Here is a 16687-nt window from a genome sequence, read left to right as displayed (position 1 = left end):
TGGGTTTTCTTTAAAGACTAAACTAATTGCGTTATTATCTGAAAAGATGTCTTCTTAATTAATTAAGAAAATTTATGTGGTCAGAGAAGTAAGTATATTCATGCCATTTTATATATCCATGCATCAACAGGCTTGAAATTGTCCATCAAAAAAAAAAAAAGAACCTTGTGTAAATCTTGTGCAACTAATATTTTTCTTAGAAGTTCTGTTTACTTGTGGAGAGATCATTCTAATCTTTCATCAAACACCATTTTTCATAAGAAAACCCATCAGTCTGTCCATATGTCCTTTGTAGAACATTGCTTTATCTTCATTTGGAGCATAACTTCGATAAATATCAGAATCTTAACCCAATGCAAATCAACTTCCACCCCCAACATATTTATCATGCTCATCAATCAATATCACTTCTGATTGTAGTTGAAGGATTTTATATAAAACAATTTCATTAGTCAGCTTTATAATCTTGATCTTGCAAATTTCAAAGTCAACTGTTATGTTCACTGACGGAACTTTCCCTTTTTCTTATTAGCAATGGTTTTGGACTCCTTGAGGGCAAATGGTGTTAGTTCATTTAAGTATAAGTGGTTCAATTATACATCTTTAGATCCCTGAGACAGACTGTTCATGATACATTGCTACAACCTATCATCCACACACATGTCCCCACCTTATGCCAAGAGCTTTTTCTTGTATTTGTTAAAGAAATTAATCATATGGACATAAAGGCAAATAGTCAAATTATTTGAAGTAAATATAATTTATTTTAGTTAAATGGCAGGGTCTGCATCTTTTTAAAGATAATATAACTGAATGAGAAGGATGGAAGAAATAAGCACTGTAAACTTGTTAAACACAGGAAAAAGATTAAAAATCTGAAAATTAATTTAGTATTGGAAAAGAACATACTCTATCTAAAAAAAAATAGAGATATGATTCAGCTATAAGTGAATTTGACATTCTAAGCAACAGCAACATTTGAATTTTTGTCTCTTCTTGTTTTGAAAGTGTACTGATTTGACTGTAGAGAATATGGCTATAAAACCATGTCTGCAATCTTCTCTGATAAAGGTCACTATTTAAGAATGTATTTCTAATTGGGGATGGACAATAAAAATCAGTCTGACTTGTTCTGTGGATTTAGTTTCTTTCTTCTGGTAAGGATATGTTTACAATTGAGATGGACAAAAGCAAGAAAGCAATTTTCTACTCCATTTTTCAAATGGTGTTTATAGTTGCATCCATCTGAAATTAGCTTCAGGGAGATGAAAACATTAACTTTTTGCCTAATGGTAATCACATTCTTTAATATTTACTTATTTTACAGCATTTATATACTTCTACTTCTAGAAGTATATACAGCATTATATACTTCTCCACTTAAGGACAATGTAGATTGTACTATACACAGTTTTCATGGTTTTCTAAAATGTCAACAAGAAGGAAACAAGTATTATATGCATTTGGGAATACAATGTCCTGCAATATGGGAGTAGTTATAGGACATGGCTGCCTTCATTGTTCTTTTCTTTATCAGACTTCTAAAGGTAACCTTAATAGGTTACCTTTAGAAGTCCAGATACGATAGACAGGATTGTCTTTCATTAGGCAGTCCCAGGGATAGGTTCCCGGCAGGCACTAGTGCCGGTTCGCTCATGAGCATGCCATGTGCGCTTGATGCGCATGCGCAGAAGCAAAAAACAAGATGGTGGTGTCTAAGGCACTGCCTGAAGAACCAGTTCAGGGGTGTGTGGAAGGTCTGGGTCTCTGCCAGTTTCAGTGACCCAGGCCATCAAACCACTACCGGTTCGGCCAAACCAGTCCGAACCGGTAGGACCCCACCACTGGGCAGTCCCTGACAGAATGGGACAATTCACCACAGCCAACTTGTCACAACTATTTCTCCATGGGCATCTCATTACAACCAACTCACTGCAGGACAATTTGCCATGGATAATTCTAGTGGGATAACTCAATGCGATAAATGTTATCTGCCACTGTTTCTTCGACATTATTTGCATTTTTCCATCAATGGAAATGAAGTCAAAGAAACAGTGGTGGATAATATTTATTGTGCCTAATTATCCCATGTGGAATTATCCATGGCAAGTTGTCCCATAGTGAGTTGGTCGCAGTGAGATCGCTGTGGTGGGTTGCCTACAGCATGTTGTCTTGGGTCCATCCCTGATGTGATCTATTGTTTTCAGGAGGGAAATTCCAGTGGCAGCAATGACTAAATCCCACTTCCCACAAAGTGGTACCTTGATTTCCTTCGACCCATTCATCACTATTGTGGGACATTTCAGTGATTTTATACAACTATTAAAAATTTCAGCTGTCATCATGAGTATAAACATCCAGGATATATGTTATTGTTTTGCCTACAACAAGTTGCAGAAGTGATAAAATACAGTATATAAAACTGATGTATATAATAATTGTGTAAAACATAAAGGAATATTGAATATTAATTTCTATTATTTCTTTTTAATTATTTGGGAAGTTTGGTGTAGGTTGCTGTTTTGGGACTTTCGTACCACTGCCTTCAAAGATGAAATATGATATACTTTGTATTCTGACAGAGGAAAATTGTGATTTTCTCAAAATTCCATCCATCAATTACTTAAGGGTAAAAGAGGTAAACATTTTGCATAAGAATGAAGAACTTGTGACTCTCCCATTCTTGCTGATCTTCTGTTCCCAGTGTTTTCAGCACAGGGTTTATAGCATTTTGCCAATGTCCAGAATGCTATGGCTTCTTAGAGTTACTTACTTGTTTAAACTTGTTTTGCATTTTCGTCTTTGAATAAAATCCTGAGTGTAACCCATGAAACAAAGCATACTGCAACAGCTGGACACTCAATTTTCTCTACCCCCCCCCCCCCCCCGGCCACAGACAAGGAGAGAGAGTCAGAAAAAGAAAAAGCAATAGAAAACCCACTAAGCTGTTATAAGCTCCTTAAATTTAAAATGCATCCTCATATACTTAAAATATTGTATTCAGTTTATTATTATTTTATAAAGTACTTAAACACCCCAAGAGAGACATGAACAGATCCTGGACAATTGATGCTACATTCCTATTTTTGGTAGTCAGAAATTGGATGCTAAGTATTGTATGAAGCAGCCCCCTAATGAACATATTTGAATGACTGATAAGGTGGTGAAAATTAAAACATTCTTTTATCATACTTTCCAGGCTTCCGTCCACTAGAAAAAAAAATGCTGGATAAAGAGTCAATTACTTTCACCTAAAGAATCCTGATTAAACTGGTAAAGGGCAAGCTTTCCTGAGCCTCATTTTAAAAATGCACAGCATAAATGAGCTCATTCATTTTCAGTTCCAAGAGAGGCTTCATTAATTTAAAGAAACCAATTCAATCAGTGTCTTCTCCCCTTACTATCAACCTGTATTCCAAGACTTTATCACTAACATATCTGCCTTTCCCAAACATATCTGATGAGGGGATCTGAACATTACAATTCCATCGATCCTTCAGCAATGATGCTGAGGGCATGCTCTGATATCTCCATACTTTCCAACATTCATCATGGCCCAAATTAATTAATAAAGGCCAGATTTTTCCAAGTTGGTAGCTCCAGATATGTAGGTAGCATTTTAGACTCGCTTGTCTTGAGGTCTTCTAGTCTCTCTTCCAGATCCCAATAGGTAATTTTGGCTTGGAATTGGTTGAAGGAGTTTGGAAGGTACAATGGATACTAAGTTAAGGCCCTTATGAATGGGTTTTGCCTCTGAAAGAACTAGCAATGGCTGCCAATAATATTGCTAAAAATCATTGCTTCAAGAGATATTATTGTCCTATCTAGACTTAAATAATCAGAGACTGATTTTTTTTAAATTTACACTATTATTTACATTTCTATTGCCTTATTAACATACCCCTCCAAGTGAATTTGTATTAAATTGGAGCAATTGCCTTTTGACTAACATTGCAGAACCCTCCATGGAAGTGGACTTTGAAAAATAAAACCAGTTACAATTTATTTCTGTCCTGATGGATGCATTTCCCTCCACATCTATGTGAAACCAACATTCCAGAGGTGGTGTTCAGCAAGTGCTGACCAGTTCTGGAAAACCGGTAGCAGAAATTTTGAGTAGTTTGGAGCACCGGTAAATACCACCTCTGACTGGCCCCGCCCCCACCTATTCTCTGCCTCCAGAGTCCCAGCTGATCAGGAGGGAATGTGGATTTTGCAGTAACCTCCTCCTGGAGTGGGGAGGGAATGTGGATTTTACAGTATCCTTTCCCTGCCATGCCCACCAAGCCACGTCCACCAAGCCATGCCCCACCAAGCCACTCCCACAGAACCAGTAGTAAAAACATTTGAATCCCACCACTGCAACATTCATATCATTGAGTGAAACCATCATTCATATTATACACAATCATGGGAGAGACTTGGCTTATGTTATTCAATAATCAATAGACATATCTAAATACAGTGTCACACAGCTACTTTTCTAATTCAACTCAATCTAAATACTTTCATTCTAATCAATATATTAATACGTTAGAATGAAATTATTTCATAAAAATATTAAATTATAATGTCATAAAAATTATGCTGACTAGAATTCTTATTAAATGTGAATCCCATACTTGATTCCTTCTGGGAGTCCTTCCTCTCTGTTCTTCCCATTGGTTCTCTTTTTCTTACGATATTAATGCTTTTACTGCTATCTAAAACTGAAACTTTCTTTCAGGAAATAGCAAAACATGAGCAGCATGCCAAAGAAGTAGTAGTCCATGGCTCTCCACATTATAAAAACTGGCCGCTGATATTTATATTTAAGTTAACTGCTCAGTTAAAATGGAGGAAGTTTCCAAAAGACTATGGTGAGTATAATTTAATATGCATTTGAGCATCCATATTGATATCCATATCAAGATCATGACCTAAACAAGAACCTTTAAAATAATGTACAAAGGGCTACACCTTAAAAAAGTGGAAGGGATACACTTCCATTATATGGAAGAGGTCATGCAAAAAACCTAAATTTAATTTCTATCTCAGATTAAAGTATTCAATTTTCCATGAATCCAATATTTCTCCCACGTGACACCCCTGGGATTAATTAATTTCCAGAATCTCTACAGAGATTCTCAGACATCCAGGTCATGGTTGTCCCAAAGGTGCTTGCTCAAGAGGCAACTGGATTTTCTGGTTTTTCTTTGAAGATGTTTCGCTTCTCATCCAAAAAGCTTCTTCAGCTCTGCCAGATGAGAAGCAAAACGTCTTCGAAGAAAAAACAGAAAGTCCAGTTGCCCCTTGAACCTTTGGGGTAATTTCCAAAATGAAGAAAACTGGACAAATAAGCCTGTCCCAGGTCATATTTAAACAATTGCACATGCCTATAACTGTTGGTTTGCAACAAATATGTAATCCAGAATCCAATTCTTGTTCCTTGTGATTGTTATAATAAGTTACATGAAAAAAAATAAATTGATTATATATTTTTTCACATGCAATCAATAATGAGTTGGGAATGGAAAATGCAGAGTGAAATAACACTCTTTTATGCTTTCTTGAATTGATTATGGGGAAATGGAAGGAATTAGATAAAAATTGTCCTTTTAAAAGTAATTTTCTTTTGGCATCATCTGTAGCTTTAGCAATCTTTCTCTGTATTTGTGTATGTATGTAGAAATAAAATATGGCATTTTCATATGACTGAACAAGGATTCTAAGTATCTACTCTGTAATCTAGAATGAAAGATAAAAGTGAAAAATATCTTTAATTAATTATTTCAAAATGCTTATAATCCATTTTTTTTTGCCATGACTGTTGTTCAGCTTGATTATCTAATTGTCTCACAGTGTGTTTACCAATACTTAACAGTGTTGGCTGATAAATGGGATTTTTAAATGCTAAATTCCATACAATACTTTCGTTGTTCAAATAATTTATATAGTTACTCTTTTGTCTGATCTTATTAAAATCGTAATTTTCAATTGCTTCCATTAACTTCTAGAACATATAAATTTGTTAAGGATAAGCAAGTCCTTGTTCAAATAAGTAATAAATAAATGTTGCATTCCCGTCATGCAAAAAACCTTTGAGCAACCAATGCATAAACATGAAAGTAAGAATGTGGAAATCTCTCACTAAAATAAAACTAGTCTTAAGCAGCAGAATACAAATAGTCCTCAATTTATGACCACAACTGAGCCCAAAATTTATGTTGATAAGCAAGACAGTTATTAACTGAGATATATTCCATTTTATAACATTTCTGGTCAGAGTTGTTAAATGAATCCCTGCAGTTGTTAAGTCAGTAATATGGTTATTAAGTGAAGCAGGTTTCCCCACTAACTTTGCTTGTCAGAAGGTAACAAAATGTGATCACATGACTCTGGGACACTGCAGGCGTCGTAAATATGAGACATTTTGCCAAGCACTGAATTTTGATCACATGACCATGGGGATGCTGCATATGTGTGAAAAATGATCATATGTCACTTTTTTCAGTGCTGTTGTAACTTCAAACAGTCACTAAATAAACTGTTGTAACTTGAGGATTCCATGTACCATATTTTGGTCATTTGATCCTGGAAAAAGAGGCTCAAATGATACCCTTCTTAAAACAGGCTTTCTTCCACATGAGACTGAATCTCAATACCTCTAAAAAGTGAGCAAAAAAAACCCCAAACCACAGAAAGACTGACAGCATCAATACTAAGGGAAATTGAGTTTCAAAAGGGCTAAAAAATAAAAGTAAAGATGGTATCATTACATTTTATTTTTCTTTACTGTTGAGATTCTATCTCTCCATTTGCCTTTCTGAATGTAATTGTCCCCAGCCAGCAATTCCATTGCTAATCAAATAATAGATATTTGCTCAAAAAAACACATTTAAGTTAGTTTTCAAAGTATATTTCCAGAACACAGAAACGTGCTGTTAGGGTCCTTTCTCTCAGATTTAATGAGAGACTTCTACAGTCTATCTGCATGTTTTTGCATTGATCTCTCAAATGTTTTTTGTACAACTTTCAATGGGGAAAGCAATATTTCTTTTGAATCTGGAAAAGGATTAGCACATATAGTTGGTTTAATCACATCTGGTTTTTATCTGGATTTGGAATAGAATAGAATAGAATAACAGAGTTGGAAGGGTCCTTTTAAGTCATCTAGTCCAACCCACTGCTCAAGCAGGAGAGCCGAGGTGGCGCAGTGGTTAAATGCAGCCCTGCAGGCTACTTCAGCTGACTGCAGTTCTGCAGTTCGGCTGTTCAAATCTCACTGGCTCAGGGTTGACTCAGCCTTCCATCCTTCCGAGGTGGGTAAAATGAGGACCCGGATTGTTGTTGGGGGCAATATGCTGACTCTGTAAACTGCTTAGAGAGGGCTGAAATCCCTATGAAGCGGTATATAAGTCAAAGTCTAACTAAGTCTAACTAATCTAAGCACGAGTCCCTATACAATTTCTGAGAAATGGCAGTCCAGTTTCTTCTTGAAAGCTCCCAGTGACAAAGCTTTTGAAGGTAAGCTGTTCTATTGGTTAATAGTTCTCACTGTCAGAAAATTTCTCCTTATTTCTAGGTTGAATCTCTCCTTGATCAGTTTCCATCCATTATTCCTTTTCTGGCCTTCAGGAGCCTTGGAAAATACCGTATTTTTCAGAGTATGATGCACCGGAGTATAAGATGCACCAGGATTTTGAAGTTTTGGCACTCTGCAGACTTCCCAAAATGGCCCATTTTTCATGAAAATGGGTCCATTTTTTTAAAAAAGGGCATCTATAGCCTTTAGGAGGCTTTTAGAGTTCTCGTGGGGTCCCCCCCCCAAATGAGCAAAACAAGGGCATGCATAGCCTTTAGAAGACTTATAGAGTGCTCTTAGGGGCTGGGGGGGGGGCAAAATTGAGCAAAAAATGGCCCATTTTTTGTTCATTTCTTCCCGCCCCCACCCCCAGGAGTACTGTATAAGTCTCCTAAAGGCTATGCATGCCCCTTTTTTGCTTATTTTGGGGAGGAGGGGATTCAGGAGGCAAAAAAATGCTGTATTCATTGTATAAGATGCACCCAGATTTTCAACCTCTTTTTTGAGGGGAAAAAGGTGCATCTTATACTCCAAAAAATATGGTAGGTTGACCCCCCCTCCTCTCTGTGACAGCCCCCCAAATATTGGAACATTGCTATTACAACACCTTTGGTTCTTCTCTTCACTAGATTAGCCATGCCCAGTTCCTGCAACCATTCTTCATATGTATCTTCACATGTCAACCTTATTTCTAATTTTTTAGTAGGAATCTACTACCTTTCCTGGTACTATGAATTGGATTTTATTATTCTATAACAAATTACAGAGAGCATATATGAACATTAAAAATATAGTTGATTGTACATTTGTTAATGAGACAAATCACATAAGGTGAATAGGTTTAAATTACGGAATGTTTTGCACAACTATGGATTTGCTAGTGTGATGAGAGGAACAAGATGGAAATAATTCATCCATGAAAATTAATAGTATGCTTAGTGAATAGTTCAATACTGGGATGCCTGATATTATCCCCTTGATAAATTTTCAGATAAATTTTGAGTGAAGTTAAAGGTGTTCTTGGGAATGGGACATTAGAGTTTATGTGCAGTATTTTTGCAGATCATGCTGCTTTATTGACTGAAAACCTAAATGATTTGCAGGAAATGTTAGACTGATTAAAGCAACATGAACTATAGATCTGAAATTAATATCTCATAGACCAATGTGACTGCACTTGAGATAACTGTGAGTTATATTCCATTTTTCAATAACACTTACTATTAGTTCTGAATCCGCAAACAGATTTCCTTTTTTCTTGGAACTAGAACTGCAAATATTATTGAATCATTGTTTTCAGACTGCTTTGGAAGCTGTAGGTAGGTAGGTAAATCATTACGTCAATTCAAATATAACAGTAAATTCTGGGTTATGCTAAAGGCAAAATAGATGCAACAAAAATGATATAAACCTGTTTTTGGTCCTTTGAACCTGTCATAGAGAGTCTTTACTGTCAATACCAGATATTAGGGATTATAAGTAGACCAAGAATATTTGAGAAATCAATGTTGGAAAAGATGGATTTAAAGAATCTTGAACAGAGGTGTCAAACTCAATTTTATTGAGGGTCACATCAGGACTCTGGTTGACCTTGGTGGGGCATGGCTGACTGGGTGGACATGGCCAGCTTGACACCACTCCCCAAACTCCTCTTTGCATTGGGTACACCGGGCCGAAGCCATGCTGGCTGGATATTTCCTCTTTACATTGGGTAGACTGGGCTGAAGCGATGCGGGTAGACCAGGCCAAAGCCACACTGGTCCGATGTTTCCTCTTTGCATTGGCTAGACTGGCCCGAAGCGGCACAGGTAAACTGGCCCGAAGTGATGTGGGCCAGCCCCTTACATTTTCTAGGATGTTCCCATGGGCTGGATCTGGCCCACAGGCCTGAGTTTGACACCCTTGATCTAGAACATAGTATGTGTTCTAAAGATAAATACTGGCCCAACAATGAAGTTTTGAAATATATTCAGCCCAGGTATTTTGTATTTATACTAGACGTTTTGGGAAACAATAAAGAAAAAATCTAATAGCTTATTAAATTTCTTTCTACTAAGTTCACAGAGCACAGAATTTCATGATCTCACTTAGAAATTTACCAATTCATTTTGTGAAATTTAGGAACAGGTATCTGACATATTACTATGGTTTAATCCCCATCCCCCTTTTTCACTTTTGTATGAAAACACTTCCACAAATGCATTGATTATTATGTATCTTTAATTTGCAGTAATGTTTTGGGATGAAAGGTGGTGCATAACTGTAAAATATGACTTTACTTCACTCTGCTTAATTGGGAGAGCTGCTTTATTGTCAATCTCCCAGGAATCAAGTTTAGCCTAATGAAAGTTAGCTGCTTGGAGCTAAATTCTTAAAAGGCCTCATGTCATATAGAGTGTAATTATACAGCCTGATTTATTGCATGGCTAAAAGATGAATAGTGCTCAGTGATTATCAAAAGAGAATCTTTAAAACTCTTATCATCCATCCATCATCCATCAATCCATCGATCCATCCATCCATCCATCCTATTTGTATTCCATCCAATCACCAAAGTCTCTAGGTTCTCTCCATCCAATAAAATAATACATTAATAAAAAGAAAATAAAACCAAGAAATTCAAAATTTATTCATTTTTAAAAAAATGAAATCATTGATATAATTTTGTGACTGCAATTCTACTTCCTTTGGAGCACCCCCTCCACATTCTGTTCAATGAAAGAAGTGAGACTTTCCTAAAGCCCAGGAGGAATCAAACTGATCAAATCTCTATAGGATAGGAATTCCAAACTGTGGGGATCATACAAAACCTACCCACAAAGCCCTCTATGTAATGTATGTGAAAATGACCTTGAAGGACAATGGGAGGAGATGCTGTCTAGTACACAATCAGATAAGAGAAGGGGAAGCCTTCAGTAGCCTAACAGTTAGAAAAAGAAATATAGAAAGGATCAGGAAGTTAAAACTGATAGTGGGAGATTTGTACCCTCAGACTTGCACACGTCCATTAATGTAGCCTTATAATAAAGTAGAACTAGCTCATCTAGTCATGTTTCTTCTAATTTACCTAGAAGATTGACACTATGAGATGGCAATTATATAAGCATGGCACTTGAAGGGAAATGACTCTATTCATTCTTGTTGCAAAGAATGCAGAAAATAGTGGGCTTGCAGTAAATAAAGCCTTTAGCCATAGCCACAGCCAGAGCTGTGATGGCTAAACTGCATGGCACACAGCACCCTCTCTGTGGACACATGAGCCGGCACCCTAGTTCAGCTCTACTACACACCTCCTGCTGACCAGCTGGTCGCCTGGTCTCTGCTGTGCATGCGCAGGTGTGTGCGCGTGCATGCACAGGAGTGGGATGCATGCAGGGGGGCACACACACATGTGGGGGCATGTGCATGGGCTGCACATGCATGCATGCAGGGTGGGGCACATGTGGGGAGTGCCTGTATGCACAGGGGGCAGGGACATGCACGTGCCCTGCATGTGCATTGCATTTTGGGGGGTTCGGGTGTGCTTTGGGCATTTGTTCCGGAAAAGGTTAGCCATTACTCAAAGAGGGCTTTGATGGTGATAACTTTTGCCAGGACAAGTTGGTATGAAATCAGTAAATTAGGAAGAAAATCCAACCACACAATGACTGATGTAGCATTTCAAATCATTAAATCACAGTGGCTTGATTTGCTATGCCAATTTTATTCTTGCAAATAAATAGGTGAGTTTTCCCCACACAAAATCAGCTAGCTTATTTAAAATTGAGGCAAATAACATACACTGATCACAGTTGTTACCATGAGTTATTTTGAAAAGTTCTCAAAAGTCTCTAGTGAGTTACTTTTCTCTGTTGGGAGTGCGGGAATAGAGTGAGGATTGCATTTCATTTCAGTAGATTATGGTATCTTAGAATGCAGTATGATGTTTTGGTTAGAAATATTAGCTATTATTTTATATTAATACTTGCCTCCTTTCTATTGCTATGATTTTTTTTTAATTCATGACTTTTTAAAAATATTCTATAATGCCATTGTATTTCATTAGTGTATAATTTCCTACACACAATGAACAGAATATATAGTGATGAAGAACACAGAAACAATATTTGCAAAGTATTTCATAAAGAAAATAAATATTTTTCTTTGGAAATAGTTTTCATGCGGCTCTTCTCAAAATATAATATTTTCATTAAAACAAAATTCAGTGATTTTTATTTGTTTTATTCATTGACTATTAACTGCCTTAAAAGAAATAATATTTACAATAACATGGCATATACAGGGAACTGAATGCAAAAGTATTTTAAAATAAAAAAATAGCGAGGAATTTATTAAAATTTTGCATTGATGCAAAAATTTAAGATGTATATAAAGACAATTGAAATAACACCAAGACAAGCTTCTGAAAAATGTAATTGATTAAACTGTTTGTTGAATATCCAACTCATCAAGTCTAAATTGTAAAAACTCAGCTTTGAATATCTGTAAACTGCTGTAGATTTGTAAAAACAAAAGTTACTGCTCATTGATGCATTGATGCATTAATGCTTTTTGTGCATTATATTTTTTTGCTACGCAATTAAACATGGTACTTGGTTCCCCTCTTCCCCACTCTTCCACATGAAAATCTTCAGTCTTGTCATTATCATGTAAAATTGCTTTTGGAAACAGATTGTCATGCAAATAATGTATGTTTGCTAAGAGTTGATAATGATGGCACAAAGTCAGTCAGTCAGGTTGTGTGGAGCCATGAAACTGAAGCTAAGATTTAAGAAGTCTTGACAAAGCAAATAATAACATGAGATCTTGCAAAATAGGTATGTTTCAGGTACTAACAGTTGGGGACTTTCATTTGGTGGGTCCTAGGAGATGTATCTTTCCTGCCATGGTGCCTGTTTTATGGAATATTCTTCCTCCCAAAATTAGATTGGCTCCATACTTTTTGTTAATTAAAAAACCCTTGAGAGTTGCCCTGAGCCTCTCAGGCAAACAGAGACTGCACTGTTTTTATCCTCTTTTGCCTAGAATTTGCATTTCTAGCTTTTGTGATGTTTCTTAATATGGATTATACATTTTATATTTTTGTTTTTATTTGTTGTCTTTACCTGATTGTTTTTCACCTGCCAGAAATAGGTGGGCACATAATTTGGTTTGTAGATGAATAAACACGTGACTTATGAGCCCAGTCCCTATGAGAATCTTCTATATTATCAAAATTCCTATTCTACAAATGCTCCTGAGCTACATTAATAATCTGATAATCACAAAGGCACCCTTGTATTATCTCTGAGTTACTCCCATGAGCTTATTGAAGGCCAATAGCCAAAGTCAGTTTTGATCATGCTGCCTCTTAGTGGCTGCCAAATAACTTAGGTCATCTAGAGCTTCTTATATTCAAAGGCGTCAACAGAGATCATCCATCATCATCATCATCATCATCATCATCATCATCATCCCCAGCACACCTTGACACTGGGAGAAGGCAATAGTAGGGGCACTCCCTTGGTTCTTAGCATTAACTATATTACATTACCTCTCAGTTGTGTTTTCATCATAGGAACTTTATAATATACAATTTTCAAAGTATGTACTTCGAAGGCGAAGCACTAAATTTAAATGCTGCCAAACTACTCTACCACCCCCCCTTTTTTGGCTACAACTAAAATCTTTTTATATTTATATAATAAAAAGAAAGTGAATCTTGGTGGCAATGACATTAGCCTTGATATGTTCATGCATGCGGACTGATTACATATTCCTTCAGTTGATAGCTAAATGTTACAACCCTCATATTTGCTCCCTGTTGGCTTTTATATGTAAAAAGCCATTTAAACAATTTTACTCCTGTCTCTTATTTTCATGATAAGCTATAATAACCATGAATTCTCCACTTTGAAGCAGCTGGAATTCTTAATTCTATGAAATGCAAATCCTTTTCTTTATTATTCAGAAAGGGTATTCATCTACCTGTTGACTTCTTTGATGCTTCTCATATATATGTATGAATCTGTGGTTTGAAGGTACTGAAACTCGTTCTCGTGCACAGGGTCAGTAGAAAGCTTAGTCATCACTTAAGTAAAATTAAGTGATTCACCAAATCCCATGCCCTGGTGCAGTGCTTCTGAAGCCATACACATTACAAACCATTTTTTTCTGAATATAACTTGGCATCGCTGAAACTTCTTATATCTTCAGGGTATAGAAAAGTTAGAACATTCAAGTATATACAGTATCTAAAATTGGTGGATAGTTCCAATCTAAATGATCATATATAATTCTACTGGACACAGATATAGTAAAAGAATATTTTAGAAACAAATCACGGGGGGAAAATGAAGTGAAATATGTGGAAACCTATTGAGAAGTATTTTCTGGAAATTATTTCATCTCACTTGCACAGTAGATGGAACTAGTAAACTGCTAATTTGCTAGCAACCAGCAAACTGCCACACTGCTGCCATTGTTGAAAATATAATTTTCAAGCTTGATTGTTTGCTTGCAGGCATTTTGTTACTAAACTTGGTAACATAATCACTGCATATTTGCTGATGAACTTACAGTGATGATGTTACTTAATTTGGTAATGAAACATATGCAAAAGAATACAAAAAAACCAAGCGTAGAGAGCACCAAGAACTCTGCAAGTCAGTCCTGTGCTACAGATATCCTCTTCTATTGAAATATTTTTAGATAGACATGACTTTAAATGCAAACAATGCTTCATCCATGTTGTGGTTTAAACATAGGTCTTCACACAAGTGGCAACATTTACCATGCCAATAAAATTCATCGCTAATTTTTCCAGCAGGCAATCCTTTGTTCAAAAATAAATAAATAAATAGAAGACTTATCACTGAGCTTTGGCTCCAGAAGAAAAACATGTCCTCCAAATATCTGGAATGTACCTTGGTTATATGCAGCTACCTCCATTGGCACTGAGTTAATTTTATCTGAAAGCAACCTTGATAGAGGAGCTGAACAAAGAGATATGAGCTGTGCTTGCATAATGCATTGAATTTTAAGCTTGGTTAATAAAGGCATGTGAACTTCCCCCTTATCTCCCTATGTTGCAAGCACCCCTTTTACACACTTTATGTTTGTGTCCTCCAAATCTGAAAGATTTGGGGTAGCTGAAACCAGGACATAAAACCAAGATTTATGGCAGGGTTCGCTTACAAAGACTGATGTCGTAGTAAAGGACTAAAATCATATAAATAATATTTTTGGTTTCCTTTTTACAGTCACTACAAATTGTAAAGTTGCAACAGTTGCATTTAGAAATTACTTTACCAAGCATACAGACATATTTGATGTTAGTTCAGTGTTGTGGCCCAGCAGGAGCCGTTGGAGCTGCCACCAGACTCCGCCGGCGAGGGGCCCTATGAGTCAGCTCTGGAGGATGTGGAGGACCCTGGATAGGGTTCCGACTCCGAGCAGGGCGCAGAGAGGCTGGTTGGCCACCAGGAGGTGCCTGAGCCTTGGACCAGTGGGGAGGAGACAAGGGAGAGTGATCTGGAAGCCAGCAGTGAGTTGTTCCTGGATGCCTAGCACCGAAGAGCTAATAGGCGTCAGGAACAGTTGTGCAAGTACAGGAGGTAATTGCACTTAACTGGTGGTCATTAGGCTCCTCTCCAGATTATAAAAAGACTGCTGGTGCACACGCCCCTCTTGCAGAAGTCAACGCAGGAACTAAGGTGAGCTTGGAATTGTGAGCTTGGCAGGCTGGATTGCTGCCACGGCTTATCTGTGCTGGCTTGCTGCCAAGGACCTGTCTGTCTGTTAATAAATTCTGGAAAGTATCTTTGACTCGGAGTGTGTTGGTGTGGGAAGAGGGGGGTCAGAACAGTTCAGCAACACCTGCCTGCAACTGCTTAAAAATAGTATTTTCCGAGAATTGGACTGCAACTGTAGGGGGCATTTCTGGGAAAAATACAGAGGCTTTCTTCACCTGAAATTTTAATGTATTGATTTTGCATCTCAAGTTGGCATTGAGTCTTAGTGTACATAGATTGACCTCAGAGGTGGGTTGCTCCCAGTTCAGCCTGGATCAGGCGAACCAGTAGTAGTGGCGGCGGGAGGCTCTGTGCATGCATGCCCGAACCGGCAGTAAAAAAATTGGCAACCCACTACTGATTGACCTTAACCAGGATGATCTGTCTTACGGAGTCTGCTTGTTGTGAAATAAACCCTCATTTGTTAAAGGGGGGCGTACTCTTTAACACATTGTAAATTGTTTAGTAATTAATTCACTTTATAAAAGCTATAGTGTCTTCAAGCCAATATATGCAGCGCCCCAGATCTACAGTGAGTGAAGACATGGTATGAGTCACCCAGAGTTTATTAAGTAAACTATAATTGCCTGGCTGACTTCAATGAAATCTTAAGGCATAAATTATGGTTTGCAAATCACAATGGTTCTTCTAATACTTCCCCAGTGAGGCCTCTTCCTTCTGTTCATATACATTCTACAATTTAGTCCTGTGAAGCTAATTTGGCTACCTCTCCAAATTTTTATATTTTATGATATGGAAAACACATCAACTGACATATTATACTTTTGTTACCTTTGAGTTTCTCTTTTAAAAATTATTTCACAATTCAATTTCTTGCCAAAAAATAAAAATATATATGATATTTTAATTATTGTTAAATGTGTTCTGCTTATGTGCACATTAAGTAACAATATAATGTTAGAGATTTTACTATTAAGTAATTAGTTCAATATCACTATGCTGAAAAAAGAAATAAATAAATAAAGAGAAAGAAAGAAAGAAAGAAAGAAAGAAAGAAAGAAAGAAAGAAAGAAAGAAAGAAAGAAAGGATTTAGTCACTTAAATGTTGCATTAGTAGGTATGGACATCTTTATAATAATAAGTAACTTTTCCAAGGAGAAGACTACTTGATCTCTTCCAACTTATTTTCTCCTATTTTTTAAATCCTGCCAAACATAGTTGTTTTTTTAGTCCATCACCTGAAGACATCATATGTCCCAAGTTTTTGTTTGCTAATCATTCCCTTAAGGAAGCAGTCGATCTATATTTAGTTCAGTATTGGTTGAATGGTTCTTCTTGAAGTCTACTATACTCTAGAAATTGTTTCCAAATGCATAATTTGGATGCATAT

At 36.7% G+C, this 16687-nt stretch overlaps 1 protein-coding gene across 1 annotated transcript in view; it reads left to right on the top strand.

Moving 5' to 3' along the window:
* CNBD1 (cyclic nucleotide binding domain containing 1) overlaps nucleotides 1–16687 on the top strand; it is a 109764-nt gene that overhangs the window by 70502 nt on the left and 22575 nt on the right. Inside the window, exons 6-7 of the mRNA XM_087703571.1 lie at nucleotides 2504–2638; nucleotides 4727–4859. Of these exons, the coding sequence (XP_087559697.1) occupies nucleotides 2504–2638; nucleotides 4727–4859 (268 nt within the window). The remainder of the gene's footprint in view (nucleotides 1–2503; nucleotides 2639–4726; nucleotides 4860–16687) is intronic.

This window comes from Thamnophis sirtalis, unplaced genomic scaffold (genome assembly GCF_051295495.1).
Source record: "Thamnophis sirtalis isolate CommonGarterSnake01/CBP01778 unplaced genomic scaffold, rThaSir2_p1.2 scaffold_2, whole genome shotgun sequence".
Lineage (NCBI taxonomy): Eukaryota > Metazoa > Chordata > Lepidosauria > Squamata > Natricidae > Thamnophis > Thamnophis sirtalis.
This window is presented reverse-complemented; position numbering and strand designations above follow the sequence as displayed.